At 41.9% G+C, this 22122-nt stretch overlaps 2 protein-coding genes across 5 annotated transcripts in view; both read right to left on the reverse strand.

The window, feature by feature from the left end:
• scube3 (signal peptide, CUB domain, EGF-like 3) overlaps positions 1–22122 on the reverse strand; it is a 259149-nt gene that overhangs the window by 21281 nt on the left and 215746 nt on the right. For all 4 annotated transcript variants that reach the window (XM_084069065.1, XM_084069064.1, XM_084069063.1 and 1 more), the window contains 2 exons: positions 20712–20828; positions 608–730 (listed from right to left, as the gene is read on the reverse strand). In XM_084069065.1, coding sequence (XP_083925191.1) covers positions 608–730; positions 20712–20828 — 240 coding nt within the window. The remainder of the gene's footprint in view (positions 1–607; positions 731–20711; positions 20829–22122) is intronic.
• Positions 15692–16750, reverse strand: LOC311053218 (kelch domain-containing protein 3-like; the record flags this gene model as incomplete). The annotated part of the gene is made up of 1 exon (XM_084068676.1): positions 15692–16750. One exon carries the CDS (start codon positions 16748–16750, stop codon positions 15692–15694), a length of 1059 nt encoding a protein of 352 aa, XP_083924802.1.

Raw genomic sequence — 22122 nt, forward strand, 5'->3', positions numbered from 1 at the left:
CTCTAATTCCAATCCCTAAACCTAAACCTCTAAATGTCTAATCCTAACCTGAATGTTTTTCTAATTGTAAATTGATCTCTAAAAACTTTTTTTTTTAACTATAAAACAACCATTTGTCTTGTGAGGACCAGGAAAACGGTCCTCACAATGTATATTTCTTCAAATTCTACTAAACTTGGTCCTCGCAAGTATAGTAATACAAACACACACACACACACACACACACACACACACACACACACACACACACACACACACACACACACACACACACACAGTCCTGAAGCAATGTACTATGTGCTACATACTCATGTTCTATATATTGCCGCTGTCGGGTGGAAACCTTAAATGTAAAAAAATAAACCTGTGTTCCAATGGATCCAATGTGGTTTTCATATTTATTTATTGTTCCATTGGTTCAATGTTTATACAACTCCCAATAACTCTGAGCGTACACAATAGAGCCAGTTAAGGGTTATTATATAGACCCCCCCAAAGGAACCACCACTGCTCTAACGGAAACATGACTTTTAAACCTTATAGTGTCATCAAAGACTGGAAGTGTGAGTGTGCGTTGTGACCACCGGGGGGCAGTGTTGCTACATACCAATGCAGTCCTTCTTGTTCCAGTGCAGCTTCCATCCAGGGGGGCAGGTGCACTCATAGCTGCCCAGCGTGTTGATGCAGCCGTACTTACACCCACCGCGGTTTATGCTGCACTCGTCTATATCTGTAAACAAGAACACATTCAAAGGTTAAAGTGTAAGAGAGTGATATTTTGTGGTTAATGGAGTAGTTCACCCAAATAATTACTTAATTTCTATCGATTGCACACTCCAAGAAGCCAAGAAACCAATAATGTGATTACAGGCGGAAAGATGCTAATGTATCCGCTAGGAGACTCAAAGTAGTCTCTTTGTGTCTCCTACCAGAAATATACCCGGTCATCAAATTACTGTCTGCAACAAAAACAAAAATAAATGCATGAATTCAAGACTTCATGGGGTGTGTAATTGATAGAAAATAAGTATTTTTTTGGGGTGAACTACTCCTTTAAAAGGTTTATTTTTGTTAGTGTTTTGGTTAAAAACTCTTTATTGTGATAGTAATAGTTGCTATAGAGTGTTTGCTCAGTAACAGGGGTCGCCCCGTCTCTCCAGCTCTTCAATGAACAGAAAAATAATACATTTATCAGCTTCCAATTCTGTCTGCGCACATCTTTGTGTCGTGACTTCCAATTACACTTATTTATCGTGTGTCCTGTATAAACCCTCTCTCCTGATTGGATACAAATAGGTATCCCCACCTGAGTTTTTTTTTTCTGTTTAAAAATAAATAAATAAATAAAATCCACCTACCGCACCTGTAAATGCACTATCATTGCATTAAAAACAAATTGTGCATGTTCCAATGTTCCATAGGGTCTAAGGCAGGGGTCTTCAATGTTTTTCAGGCCAAGGACCCCTTAGCTGAGAGAATGATGAAGCAGGGACCCCCAACAAACATATTGTACGTATGTGATTGTGTTGTAAACCGGTTCATAGATTTAATAGATAGCTTCATAGACTATCATCAGTGTTGGGGAAAAATAATATTTTCGAAAACATGATGTTTTCTGTTAATGTGTTGAATTCATGTCAATGTGCATTTTCAGACATTTAACCACTTAAACCCTGAATACTTAGTAAACTTGACCTTTGGCTCTGTACTTGGCGAAAGTACCTCTTTGCCCAAATAGCAGATCTACAAGCTCACAAGATCTGCTATTTTCAGGCGAATGTCCTCCCCTGAAAGGTTGGGAGAAAAAAAGTTCCCATCACACAAAGATTTGGTGGCCCCCCTTCAGTAACTCTGAGGGGTCCCGGACCCCCTGTTGAAGACCCCATGTCTAAGATATTTCTAAGAACATTCACTGACCAAAATAAAGCAAGAAGTGACCTGCAAAAAGCACGGAAGAGCTGCAGTCAATTTTGCTGCAATGAATGAGACACGGAGGTTACATGCGGCCGCAATGCATTGAACGCAGAGTTCTTTGCTGTCGGCCGGAAACCTCTTATCTGCATATTCTAACTTTTTGTCTTTCTTCTAAATGAACGCCATTCTTGATCATACAACAGCGTCAGACAACGCGGGCTTCGTGCCGCGTTTCGAGCTTGTAGATCTGCTACTTTTGCTATCTTTGAATCTGACAGTTTCGGACATATGAGGTTTCTACCCCGACAGAGGCGAGTTCCCACCAGGTCAGTTCAATACGTTGCTGTCGGATTATCAGACAGTGGGGAAGACGAACGTCGTTACGCTCGTATAAACACAAGTGATTGCTCATCGGCGCGTCAACCCGCGTTGCATTTCAACGGCTCTAAAACTTCCTCTGGGCTCTTCGACGGGGATCGTCAGGAGAACTTTGTGCCAGACTTGTGGCGAGCGCTTGTTGTAATTGTAATCACTTTTTAAACACACGAGCAGAACCCACACACCCCCCACCCCCGCTTAACCCATTTAGACCGGGGAAAGAATGTGTGTCATCTTTAGATTTCTTTGGCGATTCAAAAATAGCAGATCTACAAGCTACGTAGCGCGGCAGCTAGTAGATCTGCTATTTTTGAAAAATCGTGATCTTTTGTGCAAATCTTTGAATATATATATATTTTAAAGCGAACATTTGTAACTCAAATCTTTGCTTCCGGGGGATTCAGTTTTCTGAAAAATTATGTTGTTATGGTTCTCAAACTTTTACATGTCAAGGACCCCCAAAATGATATGTATTTGGCCGTGGACCCCCATCTCAAAATATTTTGCTACAAATGCTCATAGCACGGCACTTGATTCCAATTTTGTAACAAAAGCAGATCTATATAGCAGATCTATACAAGCTCATAGCAGATCTATATAGCAGATCTATACAAGCTCATAGCAGATCTATACAAGCTCATAGCTATGAGTTTGTATAGATCTGCTATTTTTGAATAGCCCAAAGTATAAAATAATGGATAAAGTTGGTTACACTGATGACGTTCCCGGTTTGAAAGGGTTAAACCGTCCCGGGGAGCCAGATGCTGGGCCTGTCTTGTCTTTTGGACGCCAGACAGAAAATGACTTTAGTCGGGGGCTGGGGCTGGGGGGAGGGGGGGAGACACGTCAGGCCGGGGATAAGTGGCCGGGGGGACGACGACAGCATAGAGAGAGAGAGACAGACAGACAGACAGAGATGCAAGGCAGTGATTGATGATGTGGCCCGCTGATAGCACGCGCTCCCCCCCGCGTCTCGTTCAATTATTCACCACAAATAAGACGAGGCAGGCCGCGAGCCTTCATCCCCACATGAAGATGATGACTTCATCAACTCTGCGTGTTCCATAGTCATAGACGTGCTGCTAAGAACCCCAGCGCTGTAGAACATGACTCAACTCACAACTATTATTCGAGTAAAATTCGGACCAGGAGTATCTATCTGTCTGTGCTTTGACTCCACAACAAAGAGAGAAAGTTGCTCAGTCCCACATTTTAAATACCGTTGGCGATTCTTAAAAAAAATGTAAATCCTAACAGTTTTTGGGAAAAAAAAAAAAAAATCACGATTTTTCAAAAATAGCAGATAGCCAAAGAAACCTAAAGTGACACAGATGCGTTCCAGGTCTAAATGGGTTAAGTATTCAAAAGCACACATTGCAATGTGATTTTTCTTTTTGATTTCAATGCTTTGCCATTTTTGAAATTTAAATTAACACATCGGGTGCCAAACACGGTCTGAACCGTGTGTTTACATAGTGGCGGTTCCGAAGCTTCGGTGCCGAACACGGTCTGAACCGTGATTTCAGTCTTTTTGTTTTTTTCGTTTTTCTCCGCGCGGGCGGGGCTAGAGCAGCTCTGGGAGCACCCATTGTAATCCTGCGAAGGAAGTGCCAGATCGCTCACCGGAAACACTTTTTTTTCGCCCATCCGCTTTCCTACTTTGAAACGCCTATATCTCCGAATCTGTTTCCTGTGGGGAAAAACGGTCATGCGCGATGCGCGATCCCCCCCCCGTTGTAACCCGCGAGGGGAATGTTATGGTTCCAGCCTGTAGCCAGGCTCATGGCAGAACATGAATCGATGCTTTTTTTTGCGTGGATTTGCTTGTAACGCACGCGGAAACTTTAAACAGCAAAGCGCAGTCAATGGGGAGAATGCTGGCACCCACGGTAAGTTGTTATGAAAAAATGCTGGCACCCGATGTGTTAATTAACATATTGAGTGCCAAACACGAGCATCTTCGGGGTTTTTTTTTCACAAGGGGCGCTCTAACACAACTTAGGAATGATCCTAGCACCCTTTAAAATAGAATGGACGGATGTGACCCCATGTTCGCCCAAAAAACGTCCCTTTCCTCCGCTCCAATGATAGGATCTTGAGAAAATATCTTTTTACAGTGGTGAAAACAAGCCATTTTCGACGGGTCATCACTCTGCAATGGCGGATCGCGTTAGAAATATTATTGTTCCAGTCGTTAGTCGGGACCCTCGGCCATCGCGCACACACCTTTTGTTTACGTCCGGGCCCTCATTTTGGCTTCTACAGCTCTAAACAGATCGACGTAAACGGTAACAAACGCATGAGTGCCAAAAACATCTGACACTCAATGTGTTAACAATAAAAAATTCATACAAAAAAAAAAGAGGTAAAATAGCCGATCTACAGGACAAGCTCACCCCCATACCCCATCCCGGGGGTCCCCTCCTAGAAAGAAATACAATATTTGTCTTTGAAATGTAGTGGAGTGAAAGTCAATAAGCTTGCACCAAAACAAATAAACAAAACCTAATACTCAAGTAAAGTACATACTCTTGGGTACAAGTACTCGAAGTAGATGTACTCGACCAGAGATGCTCCCAGATGCCGCGCCGATATGCCTGCCCTGGCAGTCTGACTGGTGTGTGACCTCACAGAGCGCTCCAGTTAACCCATTAAAACCGGGAACGCATCTGTGTAACCACTTTATCTACATTTTAAATAAATCTTGACCATTTGTGCAAATATTTGAATATATATATATATATTATTTTTAAAGTGAACATTTGTAACTCAAATCTTTGCTTCTGGGGGGTCCCTGGAACAACATATTTTGAGATGGGGGTCTGCGGCCAAATACATATAATTTTGGGGGTCCTTGAGATGAAAAAGTTTGAGAACCACTGATATTATAGCAACATTTTTTATTACAGGATTTAAAAGACATTTGTAGAATCTCCAGAAGCAAAGATTTGAGTTACACATGTTTGCTTTAAAAATAAATGTATTCTACGATTTGCAGAATTTTGTAAAAATATAGCAGATCTACAAGCTCGCAGTGTGGCACCGAGAGCTTGTAGATCTGCTATTTTTGAATAGCCCAAAGAAATAAAAAAATGGCACAGGTTCTTTCCCGGTGTTAAAGGCTTATACACAGACACACACTGGATAATGAAGATATCTGACACAGGAAATAAGCTGGCAGACTGTTTTGTTTGCATGGGAGACTTCTTTATAGCTGATGGCACCCATATCATTATTATCTGACGACATGTAAACAAACCCTCCAAACCCCCGAGCTGTCAAAACGGTGTCTCTTTGTCTTGTATCTACTTTGTTACAGAGAACAAACCAGGACACTGGCAGGAAGCTAGAAAGACAGAGCGAGGGGGGGCGGGGGGGGAGAGTAGACTCCAGATGACATCTAGCAGTAACACTACATAATGGATTCAGCAGCTCTGTGGAGCTGAGTGTCTGCAGGCTGTTGCTTCCAGGTGGGTGAGAGTATAAGTACAGTAGTAGTAACCTATAACTCTTTGACCCCATGAACTTGCCCAGCCTCACTATTCTGGGCAAGTAAGGTAGAAATATAGGCTCTATGCACAGCAGCCATATTGGAAAGAAATTGGGCCTCTTCCAAGGATGTTAATCAACTCACGGACGATTTTTTTTGGTGTGGGGGGGGGGGGGGGTGGTTCCACTAGATGGCGCTGTTCCGCAACCTATGAGCCATCATTTCAGGCTCAGACACAGAGCTAGGAGATCATGTGATCACAAGATTTACTCCTCCATCCACTTCCTGGTTAGCGTATTTGGGGAAACGGCTGTGTCTTGCTTTCCTTTTGTTTCTCCCTGCATTTTTTGACGAGACATGCTATTTTCAACGGCCTATAACAAGCGAACGGGGGGCACGATTATTTTTTTGCGGAAGCACAGTGAAACGTGTTTAGCAACGAGCAGGGGATCGATCATACTGGAGATAAATATTCTGTGACTACTTGAAAAGGTAATTAAATAAAAAAAATGGTTGGCAGTGGGTGCACGTAGCCAGAAGTAATTCTGGCAGTATTAGAGTTAAGGTAGTGTTCCATTCATGGTCAAACAGAGTCAGGGTGCTGATATTGAGCATGTTGCGGCTCACTGGAAACACTCCAGTGTGGTCCACGGACCCCCTCTTGGTTCCTTGAGAGGGTTCCAAATGGTCCCTATTGAGTGAGTGAGTCTTTGAGAGCGTACAAATGGACACTCTCGGATTGGTCAGTGACCTGCTATGTCAAGCACTATGGTAGCACAGAGATGTAGATCAGTCAGAGATGTGGTCATTCCACTAATAATCAGTTAACCCATTAACCCATTAAGACCTGAGTCCGATTCTTAAAATGTTTTCTAAATCCTAAAAATATATACGATAAAAAAAAAATAGCAGATCTACAAGCTCATAGCGCGGCACTTGGTGCCTAAAATGACACAGATGCGTTCCCGGTCTTAATGGGTTAAGACCGGGAACGCATCTGTGTGTCATTTTAAGATTTCTTTGGGCTATTCAAAAATAGCAGATCTACAAGCTCATAGTGCGGCACCAAGTGCCGCACTATGCTATGCTATTTTGCTATGCTATTTTGGGGAAAAATCGTGGAGAATCGAAAATCGTGGGTCTTTGAATATACTGTATGTTTTTACAAAGCGAAATTTGTAACTCAAATATTTGCTTCTGGGGATTCTACAAATGTCTTCTAAATCCTAACTTCTCAAAAATGATAATCTCAAAATAGTTTGTTCCAGGGACCCCCAGAAGTTGTAACAGAGTTAAAAATGTTTGCATTAAAATATTTTATATTCACAGATTTTCACAAAAACTTTTCCCAGAAAATAGCAGATCTACAAGCTCGTAGTGCTATGAGCTTGTAGATCTGCTATTTTTGAATAGCCAAAGAAATCTTAAAATGACAAATGATGCGTTCCTGGTCTTAATGGGTTAACAGAGTTACTACAGTACAAACTGCTGACAAAGCAGTTTGTAGCCTTCTAGCTTCAGAACATTTTGCTAACAAGTATCCAATCTTTCACAGAGAAATGTTAATGTAGTGTACTATTATTGGTCATAACGATGCTACTCCTATATTAATACTGGAGATGCTGCACATAGATAACGACCTCCTACTGTAAACAGTTAGCGCTGACCTCAGCACAAACACAGCTCTGAGTTCTGGGCCTGAAAAGTTTCTTTTTTTGGGTGCATTCTGGTACACACCGTCTGACGCATTGCTTGTAGATCGACTCTTTTCAGCGAAGAGATGTATTACATCAATTTAGGTAAGAAAAATGTGGGGACCAAGTACAGACCCCAGGGGGACCCCGGACACAAAACCTTGTAATCTCCATATTACAGTATTTATGTGTTTTTCTTTTTTTTCTAATACATTACTTCAAAAAGTAGCAAATATATATTTATAACATTTTTTTGTGGGTTTTATAAATATTTAAACAATTATCAAGCGCTTGTGGTTAAATAATAACTACATTGGGAACACAGGTTTTTTGAAATTTAAATACAGTACACTGGCTGAAAAGTAGCTATTTTGGACATACACGGTTTCCACCTGACAGGGTGGAATATACCGTAGGGCAGGCATATACCGTAGGGCAGGGGTCTTCAACAGGGGGTCAGTGACCCCTAGGGGGTCCTCAGAGTACCTAAAGGGGGGCCGCCAAATCTTTGTGTGATAGGGACTTTTTTTTTTACATGATCCACTTCAACCCTATCATCCCTTTCCTGAGGGGAACATTAGTCGAAAATAGCCGATCTACAAGCTCACAACGCCTCGCAGCGCGAGGTGTTGTGAGCTTGTAGATCGGCTATTTTCGGCAAGGGGTTTGGTGTAGAGAGAAAAAAGAGCTGACGAAGTACAGAGCCAAAGGTCAAGTTTACAAAGTATTGAGGGTTTAAGTGGTTAAATGTCTAAAAATACATATTTAACACAAATACAATATATAGCTTCATCTCTCTCTCAGATAGGGTCGTTGGGTTGAAAAACATTGAAGAGCCCTGATGTAGGGTTTACAGGAAGGGGTTAAGACATCATCCATCACTCTAAACCACTGTATCAAAGAGAACATTGATTCCTTTGTCAGTTTTACAAAGGGCAATTACATTATTCTGTGAGTACCGCTCTAAGACAGAGCTTATCATTATTCTGTATTTCATGGGAAAAGGGCTCAAGGGTGCTTTTGAGTTGGTGGACACGACAATACTTCAAACCCAGTTTGTAAAGTAACAAAGTACATGTACTCAAGTACTGTACTTAACACATCTCCTGCCAAGGTATTAAACATCGTTTGTTATCCCCTTGCCAGCGTAATTACCTTAATCTGATTTGAAACGCTGTGGAAGCGACATTGTGTACAAAAAAACCCCAAAAAAATCCAACCGCAATCTGCCATTTTGGGGCTTTGTGGCCCACTGAAAATGGTGGTTTTCAATGCAAACAGCAACTGAGTTAGAGGTGTTTTGCTAACAATCCCATAGTCAGGGCAGATGGATGTTTTTTGGAATGATGTGTCAGTATTTACACATTTCAATACTTGTACTCCTGCCCCACTATCTCAGAAGAAAATATTGTACTTTTACTCCACTACAGTTATATGAAAACTTTCGCTACTTGCTACTTTGTAGATTTTGATTATTATTACAAAACACACTGGAACTGTGTGTTCTTCAGCCCTATATTTCAGCCATTTGAAAATATCCGATCTACAAGCTCACAATATGGGTCCTGTGGGTCCCCATGTGAGGGCCCTCCGACACAGTAAGCTGGGCTCTGGTGGGACTATTGTCATGGCAGACAACTGGGTTGTGAGCTTGTAGATCTGCTATTCTCACCAATGTAAGAAAAGTATATTAACCGGTGGTGGACAAAGTACTCAACACCAGTACTTGAGTCAAAGTATAGATAGTATAGCTACTCCTCAATTTTGACCTGATGGTCAAGATTGAATTTATCCCCTGAGCAAGCAGGCAGAGACTCAATGGTAAAAATCTCAGCACTTGTGCAGGAAAACTGGTTCAAATCTGGGGCAGGCAGTAAGTTACATAGCGGCTTTAAACTCTATAGTGTCAGGAATCCTCTCTAGACCTGGCCTTGTGTTCACTCCCCCTAGCTAATTGTCTACTCCTCACAGGTTGCTACTCACCTGCTGTGTGTTTCTGTGATTAGTTTGAGGGTATATATTTCAGTGGGCTTCAACATTATCATTTGTCAGTTTGTCTTCGTAACGCCTGTCTTCTGTTCCAGCCCGAACCACCGCCCTTTACCTGTTTTGCTCCTGGACTAAGAAGTTGGATTTCATCTTTGCCTTGCCCTTGCCTGCCTTGTTTGCTGTTTTTGGATGACATACCTCTGGTATTGACTTTTGTTCTGTTTAATGATAATTAAGTAAAGACTGAGTTAACTTTATTCTGCCTCTTGCCTGCTGTTTTCTGCATTTGAGTCCTCCTGAATATAATGACATATAGTCTAGCAGAATATTGTTTGTATTCAAGGACAGTCTTCTTACAAAATATGATACTCCTGTTGAATACATACTGAAAATAACTAAAACTAGTGCTTATGTATGCCTCTTTTATTTATGTATCTATATTTCTCTATTCTATTTCGTTTTAAACATATCTTTTATGGCTTTCAGTGCCTTACAACTCGACAAAAAATGTGTTAGGGACTTTGAATTGCTTTGTGTATTGAGTGTGTGTGTGTGTGTGTGTGTGTGTGTGTGTGTGTGTGTGTGTGTGTGTGTGTGTGTGTGTGTGTGTGTGTGTGTGTGTGTGTGTGTGTGTGTGTGTGTGTGTGTGTGTGTGTGTGTGCTTTAGCCTACAGATAAACTCACCTTGCCAGTATTAAAGCATTAACCCATTAAGTCCTGGAATGCATCTCTGTCATTTCAGATTCATTTGGCTATTCAAAAATAGCAGATATACAAGCTCATAGTTTGAAAAAATGTTGTTATGTCAGTGGTTCTCAAACTTTTTCACGTCAAGGACCTCCCAAAATTATGTTTTTAGTCGCCGATCTCCATCAAAATATGTTGTTCCAGCCCGTAGCGCGGCACACAAGCTTGTAGATCTGCTATTTTTCAATAGCCCAAAGTGTAAAATAATGCTTTTTTAGCTCAAATCTAAAAAATGACACAGATGCGTTCCCGGTCTTAATGGGTTAAAAACGACTCTCCGACTTCAAAAACAAATCAAGGTGATAAATCATACATCGGTACTAAAGTCATAAATGATTTCCGTACAGCCAGAGGGGCTGAGCTGTGATGTCTCCACTCTCTCTAGCCCACAGCCACAGCAGTTATGCACAGTGGATCTGGATTAGAGCCCACGAGAAAATCATTTTTTAGTATCTAGATAGATAGATTAGATCTTTATTGATCCCGCGGGGGGGTCAATAAAGAAGAACATTTACTTGAGTAAAAGTAAAAAGTAGGCTATTGGTATCAACATGTACTTAACACATTGCGTGCCAATCGTGTAGTTCTACGCAAACCTAAATAATTGCGCAGCGTGCCAGTCGCGTAGTTCTACGCGAAGTGGTCTTTTTTTTTTTTTTTTCTCAGTGACACATTTCATTGTAGGCCTCCCTCGCAGTGACACATTTCATTGTAGGCCTCCCTCGCAGTGACACATTTCATTGTAGGCCTCCCTCGCAGTGACACATTTCATTGTAGCACACCCGAATATGGAACTATCCGTATCCAGAGATTTTCGTTCCCATCCGCCGCCGCTCTAAATCTTCCCCTAATCCACCATTATCTCAGAGTTGTTTTTCTCCTCGCTGAACGCTGTTTAACATAAACCGCGACTACTGCAAAATGGAATGTCGCCGATTGAAACGGTCTTCTCTCTTCTCTACCCTGTGTGTCTACAAACAGTTTAACGCGCGATCATAAGGTATTTAGCGAGGTCTGTGGCAACGTGAAAAAAACAAAAAAACAACAATAAATCGTTTACAAACTTCTACTGGAGAATGGATTGTCGCGGATTGAAAATGTGTTCTCTGGGCCACTCACACACCTACCCTGCGTGTCTACAAACAGTTGGACACGCGATCATAAGGGATGTACATGTTCTGTGGCGAGCTGAAAAAGCAAGTGATCCGTGCAATTTTGACGAGAAATGGCTTGTTTACACCAGGCTGAATGAGAAGGGCTCCGAGACGATCGGAATGTCTGTTGTCTGGGCGTCGCACACACATACACTGTCTGTTTACAAACGATTGGACATGCGATCATAATGAATAATGAAATTGCTGGCAGTGGGCAAACACAGCCAGAAATAAATCTGGCAGTGAATGAGTTCAAATCTCAGCGCGTTGCCAATTATTGCGACACTTGCGATACCCTGCGGTTGTAGAACCACTGTCATAAATGATTTCCTGAGCTGTGATGTCTCTCTAGCCCACAGCAGAGGTGTGTTCATCACGCTACGCTTGCCAGGAGGGGAACACACACTTTTTTTTAATACATTTCCCATCAGCGTATAGCTTCAGTTTATATTCCGACGGTATTATTATTATTGCACTGGTTCCTGATCCATAAACCCTGTCCATTGAAAAGATAAATAAAAAGGAATACATCATGGAAAAAAAGATGTGTGATCTAAACACACGTCTGTCTGTCTGTCTCAACTCTTAGGGCCTGAGGTAATGGAGATATCAACAGATCAAAACTGACACACACACGCACACACACACACACGCACACGCACACACACACACACACACACACACACACACACACACACACACACACACACACACACACCCCCCAAAGAGCCGCTCAAACGCCCTGGTTGACGAGCTAAAATCGTGTTGCAGATAAACATTTTATCTGCAACACAATGTTAAACAACATGTATTGGGGGTCCCTGCTTCATCTCTCTCTCAGAAAAGGGGTCCTTGGCCTGAAAAATATTGAAGACCCCTGGTCTCTAAACCATAGAAATGTAAGACAGAAAGGTGCTGGCAGCTAAAAAACTATAAAAATAAAAAAATAACTTTCCATGGACACACAGCCATTAACCCATTAAGACCGGGAACGCATATGTGTAACCGCTTAAACCATTATTTTATACTGTGGCTATTAAAAAATAGCAGATCTACAAGCTCATAGTGCGGCACCGAGGCAGCGATGAGCTTGTAGATCTACATCTTTGAAAAATAATTTCTGCAAATCTTTGAATATCTTTTTACATTTTTAACTCAAATCTTTGCTTCTGGGGGGGTCCCTTGAACAACGTATTTTGAGATGGGGGGTCCGCGGCCAAATACATATCATTATGGGGGTCCTTGGACATGAAACAGTTTGAGAACCACTGATTATAGCAACATACGTTTTTTCAAAAAACTATTAGGATTTAGAAGACATTTGTAGAATCCCCCAGAAGCAAAGACTTGAGTTACAAATGTTCGCTTTAAAAATATATATATATTCAAAGATTTGCACACATTTTCACGATTTAAAAGAAAAAATAGCAGATATACAAGCTCATAGTGCGGCACTATGAGCTTGTATATCTGTTATTTTTTTAATAGCCCAAATAAATCTAAAAAAATCACACCCTGTGTGAAGGAAGCGGTGCCTTTGGGGCGGGGCTTAACTAATTTCAGTTCGTCCCTATTGGTGGTCTGAGCTGTTTAAATGGCGTGCTCAAACGGACGGACATAACATACGGACGGACATACGGACGTCAAGTGTGTGTGAGTGTGTGTGTATGTGCGTGTGTTCGTGTGTGCGCATGTGTGCAGTATTGGCTTGTGTGTGTGTGTGTGTGTGTGTGTGTGTGTGTGTGTGTGTGTGTGTGTGTGTGTGTGTGTGTGTGTGTTGAAGTGGCGCATGTGTTGCTTCTTTGCCGTGTTCAAACATGCGGACGGACATAACATACGGACGGACGGACGGACGGACGGACGGAAGGACACACAGGCAAAGTCAAATGTAGAGCGGCTGGCACCGCTAAAAATGACACAGATGGGTTCCCGGTCCTAATGGATTAAATGAGACATTCCATTCCAGACTAGCTAGAAGAAGGACGCATACATCAGTGATGCTGTTCCATCTGGTCCACAGAGAGCTGTATGTAAATCTGTCTCCTTTCTGTGTCACATCCATACAAAATATGTCACCGTGCAGGAGATTATTTCTGAAGACAGTTCTGTTTTCTTTTTTTTTAACCCATTAATCCCGGGAACGCATCTGTGTCATTTCTAGATTTCTTTGGCTATATTCAAAAATAGCAGATATAGAAGCTCATGAGCTATGTCCTATGAGCTTGTAGATCTGCAATTTTTAATTAGTGCAAATCTTGGGGGGGCTGGAACAAAATATTAGAGATGGAGGTCCGCGGCCAAATACATACTGTATCTAAAAAAAAACATCTAAATCCTAACAGTATGTTGCTAAATCAGTGGTGCTCCAACTTTTCCATGTCAAGGACCCCCAACATCGTATGTATTTGCCTGCGGGACCCCATCTCAAAATAGGTTGTTACAGGGACCCCCAGGAGCACAGATCGGAGTTAAAATGTTCGCTTTAAAACACAAATGTTCACGATTTTTCCCCAAAAATAGCAAGCTCATAGCGCTATGAGCTTGCAGATCTGCTATTTTTTTTAATAGCGAAATACATCTAAAATGACACAGAAGCGTTCCCGGTCTTAATGGGACTATGCAGTTTTTTTTGTGTGCTATATTTAGACAGAACAAGTAGAGAGACAGGAGACCAACGGGCCTTATTGGATCATGACGCAAATCCCCATATAGATTTAGATCTTCCACCATTTCACGTTTTGTTCAAAACAAACTTTTTTGCTACAACCTCCAACAATATTTTTTCTCTCCAAAATCCGTACACATTATCTCTTAAGTCATGAAGGCATCAGTCAGATTTTTCCATATTACGTTCCAATTATCGATAACTGCCATCCAAAGTTTGCAGGCCCTGGGTAGGCAACCTGGCCTGGAAGAGAACTGCGTACGCACCTTTCTACTTGAATTATATATACTAGTCCATACCGATGGGGGGGGGGGATATGCTCACATGATCTGGCAACCCAGGAGGCAGTCCGTCCCATAGCTCGCGTGGCCATCCCAGAGTTGGGCAGCCGTAACCACGGCGACATTCTTTGACACAAAAACGCTAATAAACAGTGGTGGAAAAAGTACTCACTTAACTCACTTAAGTAAAAGTATCAATACTGCAATGCAGAAGTACTCTGTTACAAGTAAAAGTCCAGAATTCAAAATTTACTTGAGTAAAAGTACAAACGTATTGGTATTAAAGTATCAAAAGTAGAAAGTACTCATTATGCAGAAAGTCTACAAATGTATAAAATGTCTAAACATCTTTTGAAAATAGCAGATCTACAAGCTCACGATGCGTCTTATCGCGCATTGTGAGCATGTAGATCTGCAATTTTCAAATGGCCGAAATGTATATAGGGCTGAAATGGTTAATGTATGTTTTGCAATCATAATCTAAATCTACAAAGTAACTAGTAACTAAAGTTTTCAAATAATTGTAGTGGAGTAAAAGTACAGTGTTTGCCTCTGAGGTCTAGTGGATGGAGTAGAAGTAAAAGTACTGAAAATTGGAAACACTCAAGTTAAAGTAATAATACCTCAAAATTGTACTTAAGTACAGTACTTGAGTAAATGTACTTAGTTACTTTACACCACTGCTCATTCGCTGCCAAGGACGTGTTTTACGAGTTTTTTTTTCCAAAGCCCACACCACCATTGACGTGTTTTCAGTGGTTTTCCACTAGATGGCGCTATTCGCTGGCCTGTGAGTCACCATTTGACTCCCAGGGAGACTTCCTTGTAAAAAAGAAAAGAGGCTTTTTCTCAGGTTTCTGTCGTTTTAGGGCGAGAACCACCCGTCATTGAACTGCCCATATCTATGGAATGGATTACCGCGGCGGCACAATATATTTTTTTCTCTGAGTCTACAAGACCCCCCTATGTCTTTCAAAGCCATCGGCGGGTGGATCGATGTGGAGAATAATATTCTATGATTTTTCAAAGGTTAGTGAAAACACTCGGAAATTGCTGGCAAGGGTAGCTATAGACAATGTATTTTTTTTGGCAGTTAATGAGTTAAACTAGACTATTAGAATATGATCATATGCTTCCCAGGAAGGGGGGGGGGGGGCTAAAACAGTCCAGGGATGTCATTGTATCATTATTTACTGCAAGAACAGATACAGTTATTACATTGGAACATCAGACTCTAACTGGGTCTCGTTATTGATCGCAAACATCAGTCAAAAGGTGATCATTTGGTGCAGGTTCAAAACAAGAAGTATTCTTATTAATGATTCCACTGTAAAATACAGAAGAGCATTCTGGACTGTGCTCAAGTCATCTGTGGTTTATTAACCTGTAACATCGTGTTTTTTTGGGGGGGTTTTTTTGTGGAGAGTATTTATTTTTTCTGTTGCTGTGGTAGTCATGGCTCTCAGTTCCCACCTGATGTTGTGAGGTAGTTCAGATTTCTCCAGACCGTACTGAATAACTGCTAGCTTACATAATGTCTTCAGACTAGGCCTCACGTCTAAGATGAACAGGTCATCAGAGAATCCTTCATGACGTTTGTATCCTCCACAGAGGATGATACGATCTCCCACCATGCAACAACACATCCCACACATTGGACCCGGTCCTTTCCCCTTTGGCTCAACCTTCTTCCAGGAGAAGGTCTCTGGATTGTATTTCCACAGATCACTGAAGGTAGACATACTGCATTCACCACCAAATATGTACAGCTCTCCATTGTAGGTAAAGGCTGACTGACTGTAGCATATTTCTGGAAGAAGCTGTGCAGAAGGTGTGTTTAGCCAGAGGTTGGTCTCTGTGTCAAACACTCTGATGTCGTAGTAGTGTTCCCACAGGACCCCTCTGCCCCCAAATACAAACATCTTTGTACCGATGATGGTGGCAGAGTGATCATGTGAAACAGATGGTGGAGTTCCTCTGGTGTTAATGAAAGACCAGACCATTGTGGTGGTGTCCAACTTGTAGATGTCATTATACATGATTCTATACTCCTGGGTACGTCCTCCATGGATAAACATGACCTTCCCCAAGACACAGGCTGAGTGGTCGCACCTCCCCTCTGGAACAGTCCCAGACACTTCGGGTTTGAACCATCTGTGGGCGTCGACATCAAATGCATAAAGCACGTTGCAGTAAGGATATCCTCCCCAGATGTAGATGATATAATCTATCAGTACAGCTGTGTGGCCATAACGGCTGGAGGGAACATCAAGGTGACGTTCTCCTCTTCCAGTTGTCACCGGAGGCAACTTCATCCTGCGTAAAGACACGGTCTTTACGCTGGATCCTCCAAAGCAGTACAACGTCTGCTCCACTGCAACAGCAGCAAGACCATATTGTCTTTTTCCTCCACTGGGATGCACCGTCCAGCAGAACATTTCTCACACCGTTGTCTAACTCCTAATGTGTGAGCTATCGCTTATTATTGGTTCAGTGGCACGGATGTCACACAAAGTTTGACAAAATCAAAAAGACGATGGTTTTGAGCCAATGAAGGAAGCTGTGACTGTTGATAGAGCAGGTGGATTCGTTCGTAAAAGTTGCTGAATGACATTTTGTTTAGTTAACATCTCATTTTAAAGGACATGGTTGTGATGATGACATTGTGATGTCGTTAAATGATGATGTCATTACGTAGAATACCCAATGACGTTACTCCAACTGACCGTCGTCTGTCAGCACATCGTTAAAGGGATTGTAGACGAGTTCAGACATAATCAAAGAAAAAAACTGTTGTCAAACACCGCCCCTCCAGCAGTTATTTTCCCCAACCACCAGGGGGTGACGCAGGGGGGACTTTTTAAATGGTCCATGCCCAAAATAGGTTGCCTTATGCGGATACAATTCGCGGAACTGCCCGCCCCTACGGTTCTCTGAATTAGTATTTTTAAATAGGCTCTTTCATGATAAATTGACCACATATATGAAGTTAAACAACTAAATTCTATCCAAACGATCTTTTTAAAGTAAATTCTGTGCCTCAAAAAAGAAGTTTGAGAGCGTTTTAAAACCGAAAGTAAAAAGTTCACACTGGCACGGACGTGCACGGACGCGCACATGCGTGCGTTAATTTACGACCCGGACAAACGTAACATAAACATAAACAGTAGGGAAAATACGGATTTCAGACAGAGGACTGTGTTTCAATGCAGGAAAACACCCCAGCATCATTATATAGTGGCTGATAGAGGGGAGAAAATGCTAAATATATATATATAAATATTTTTTAAATTTAGGCTTAATGTTCCCTACAATCCCATTAAACACATTAACCCTGATGTATCTATTATGAACATGTCATTATAGACAGAAATAAAATTTCCCAAAAATGTTGAACTATCAGATGAGTCACAATGATGTGTTGTGAGCTTTTAGATCGGCTATCTCTGGTATTGTTGAAATACGCAATATGTAATAGATCTTGAGTGGTTATAGGGAGCACAGCTGTAAGCTGTGACCTAGCCTTGACGACCATGCAAGACGTCTTATGCAACGTTTAAAATGAAATTTTAACAGTTTGTGTAGTTTCAATGTACATATTGTTGTCTCCGCCAGGCCGAAAGGCACGGCCGAGACTATGTTTTGCACCCTGTCCGTCCTTCCGTGTGTCCGTGTGTGTGTGTGTCTGTCGGTCCGTCCAGCTGTGTACAGCTAATCTCCGGCGCCGTTGGCTTGATCGCAGCGAAACTGTGCCCCAAATGTTTCATATGGGCCTGTTGTAGCGGCACCAGGAGGCCGCGTTTTGCAAAAATATTTTTTTGACAGTACTCCCACAGATTTTGCCCTCCACTTTTTATCAAGCTCCCGTTCTTATACCCATGGAAATACTGTTTATAGATGACACAACACATAAACGGCTGAGATTTGGTGAAATCGAAAAACGGGCTTACATGTTCCGTGCACATGGTAATGGTCAATGACTGTGTGCAAATTCAGATCAATTGCTCCAGGCACTGAGGAGAACCGGGCAGAACCAATTTTGGCCTCACCAACTCACCACTACTACAGAGCTTTGTAGAATTATAGTAGGATGTTTTTTATAATGGATTACATTGATTTGCTTGATTAACCTCAGCCCTTGTGGAGGGAATCAAAGTAAAGTTGTCAATTTGCGGTGAAAGTGACCGCTTACGAACAGAACTATAGACCCCTTAACAGACGACGTCACACTGATAGGAACCAGTATGCACACGGCAGGCCGGCACCAAATAAAAAACCCATTCTGTCATGTCTCGCTAGGGCGCGCCTCACTAGCCAAACACACAAGAGGAGGTTGAATGAACTGAAACCAGCGCACCCCGAAACAACAGGTTTGGGGATCTGTTGGGAATTGATTGCATGAAACAATCACCTACAGATGTGCCACTTCAAAACTTCACATGTCCTGCCATCGCCAAGACAGTACATTTTCAGGGGATTCCCAGGGCAATAAGAGGGACAAAGAAGGGCATTTAAAATGCTGAATTATTTTGATGATCACTGCTTTTATGATGCTAATTAATTTGAGCAACTGGTCAAATCACCTTTCGCCTCATAATGAGTCTGACACCTTGTTCAACACACATTCTTTTGTTCTCATGTATATGGATGTCTGTTGAAGGGAAAAACGGGGGTGTGTAGTGACAACTTCTTTTCAGGGGCAAAACAGTGCATTTTAAGGGCAGAAAAGGGAGGAAAACAATGCATTTTCAGGGCACTATCAGGGAAAGAACAGTAACGTGTGAAGTTTTGAAGTGGCACATCTGTATGCGTCCAGTCTCAATGTTCGCAAACGAACAATTGGTCTATTGGCTGTCTAAACCACTGTTTCCCAAACAGTGGGTCGGGACCCTTATGTGGGTCGCAGACCAATTATTATGGGTCATGAGTAAACACTCAAAATACATTTTGGTCTATAATTATTAACCTATTATACAACATTTTCATGAGTTAAAAACAAATTCAAAGTTTTTTTTCAAAAGAACTCCATTTAAATAAAAATAAAATACATTTACGAAGTAGTGAAAATAGTAGATCTATAAGCTCTCAACATGTCACCATGCGACGTGTTGTGATCTTGTAGATCGGCTATTTTCACTAGTTTAGGTCCCGGGGAGACATCGAATTTCTTTACCACTGGTGAACCACTTTACCACTGGTAAAGGCTACATTCATGCTCAATCGTACAACTATGTCGGTCGATAAAAAAATTACAGATTTTCAACATAAAAGCATGTTTCATCGAGCTGTGCAACTAATACAAAACAAGAATCAGCCTTCAGGAAGATCCTTTCAGCCAGAAGCAAACTGATGAAAGAGACTTTTCATATGAATGAGTGTATCAAATGCAATGGTAGGAGCTTAGTTAAAGGAGTAGTTCACCCAAAAATATTCGTATTTTCTATCAATTACACACCCCATGAAGCCTTGAATTCATGGAGATTTGTTGTGTTTGTGTCGCATTCCTGAGCCAAAAATGTGATGACCGGCGGAATCTCTTTTAAAGGAGTCTAGTGTACTAGTCCTCAGCGTCCAGGTCCAGGGACTCTCAGAGATCAATTAACACTGAGTTTAACCACGCCAATTATCGCCTATAGCACCAGGTGTTAAACTTGTGCTGTAGGTGTGGGTCCAGCTGTGTTTTGCCATTTTCAGGACAAAATGCACAGAGCGCAACACCGGTGGTATAGGCACTAAAAATAGGCTCTATGCACAGCAGCCATATTATCACTTCCTTCACAGGTGTTACCAATGATATTAATGAAGGCTGTGTTCCATTTAGTGTAGCACAGTGGTTTCCACGACCCCCATAACTCTGAGAGTGTACAAATGGAACCAAATGGACCCTTACGGGTCCATTTGGTTCCATTTGTACACTCTCAGAGTTACACACCCGTAAGGGGCCATTTGGAAGCCCATGAGGGTCCCTGGACCCCAACTGTAGACCCACTGGTGTAGCAGAGTGTTTCCAGTGGGCCAACATGCACAATATCAGCACCCTGACTCTGTTTGACCAGAATGGAACAGAGCCTTCATTAGTATCATTGGCAACACCTGTGTATGTCTTCATCATATGGCTGCTGTGAATAGAGCCTATAGTCCCGGATTATTCATAGGCCTGTTTTGGGGCGTTAACATTAATCAAACCAATCATGTCACCTTACCTCCTATACGTGTCAATTATAGCAGGGATGTCACCTTACCTCCTATGTAGCATTTATAACAGGGATGTCACCTTACCTCCTATGTACAGTAGCATTTATAACAAGGATGTCACCTTACCTCCTATATGTAGCATTAATAACAGGGATGTCACCTTACCTCCTATATGTAGCATTAATAACAGGGATGTCACCTTACCTCCGCAGTGGGCCAGGCCGTACAGTACGTAGCCTTTGTGACACAAGCATTGGAAGCTACCGGCAGAGTTCACACAGGAGTGGTCACAGGCACGGTCGAACGAGCACTCATCAATGTCTGTGGAGAGAGAGAGAGAGAGAGAGAGAGAGAGAGAGAGAGAGACACACACACACACACACACACACACACACACACACACACACACACACACACACACACACACACACACACACACACACACAGACAGACAGAGTCAGATACTGGCCAAATATTACTCCACTGCAAGTGAAAAAAAAGTCTAATTAGTTCTTGAGTTAAAGTACAGTACTTCTCAGTTAAAATAGCATTGTTGTGAAGTGATGGTTTAGAGCTGTGATTTATGGCAAGGGTTATGGTACCAGGAGGTATCTGCTATTTTTGAAAAATCCCTGGCACAAAATATTTGTGAGTTGGGGGGGTCCCGCAGCCAAATACATATCATTTTGGGGGTCTTTGACATGAACCAAGTTTGAGAACAACCGCTCTATGGGGGCTGGACCGTGGCGGGGCGTCCGTATGTCTTGCAAACCATTTTGGATCGATCAGATTTCTTGTGAACCTCGTGTACTAGAAGTCAGTACTGTGTCCACCTCTATAGACGCGGCCAAACCTCCTACAGAGCAACGGCGTGTTAAGAAAAATACAAGAATGTTCCTTTTGAAAAAGAGAGTTATTGTTGTGTGGTGGAATAGACGTATTATTGACTTCTCTTCTCCTCTGGTGAACTTTTCCATTTCAATGCAGTGAAAAAGGACTTTCAGAAAGAAAGCAGCAAGAAAACAGCAGGAGTCAAACTGAAAGAAAAGACTCAGTCACTTTCCCCTGTTCACCGCCTTACAAATATTATTAATATATCCTCAGGTGGAAACCTTGTATGTCCACAACGGTTACTTTTCAGGAAAAAAAGAAAGAAAAAAGAACCTGTGTTCCAATGGATTCAATATAGTTATTATTTAGTCACAAAGCCATTGTTAATGCTTTTAAGTGGTTCAATATTTATAAAACTCACAGACACACTCAACACATTGACTGCCTGCCATTGACGTCCATATAGTGCGTAGCAAAAAATCCTATCATCCTAATCATTCGGTAGTGCGGACATCTTGGTGGGGTATAAACAGGTTGACTAACATTCTCCCACCACTATGTCTCCAGCTACTACGCCACGCACAAGACACACGTGCTCGAGATATGTGTATCCAGGTGCATCCATGTGATGTATTCTTTAGAGTAAGCTAAGGTTTTATCACAAAAATAACTTGCATAATCGTCTCTGTCGGGTGGAAACCTCCTATGTCCAAAACTGTTAAACTTTTCAGGATTCAAATTCAAAAACAGCAAAAGTAGCAGATCTACAAGCTCAAAACGCATC

Source organism: Gymnoscopelus microlampas (assembly GCF_963454915.1).
Source record: "Gymnoscopelus microlampas genome assembly, chromosome: 10".
Classification (NCBI taxonomy): domain Eukaryota; kingdom Metazoa; phylum Chordata; class Actinopteri; order Myctophiformes; family Myctophidae; genus Gymnoscopelus; species Gymnoscopelus microlampas.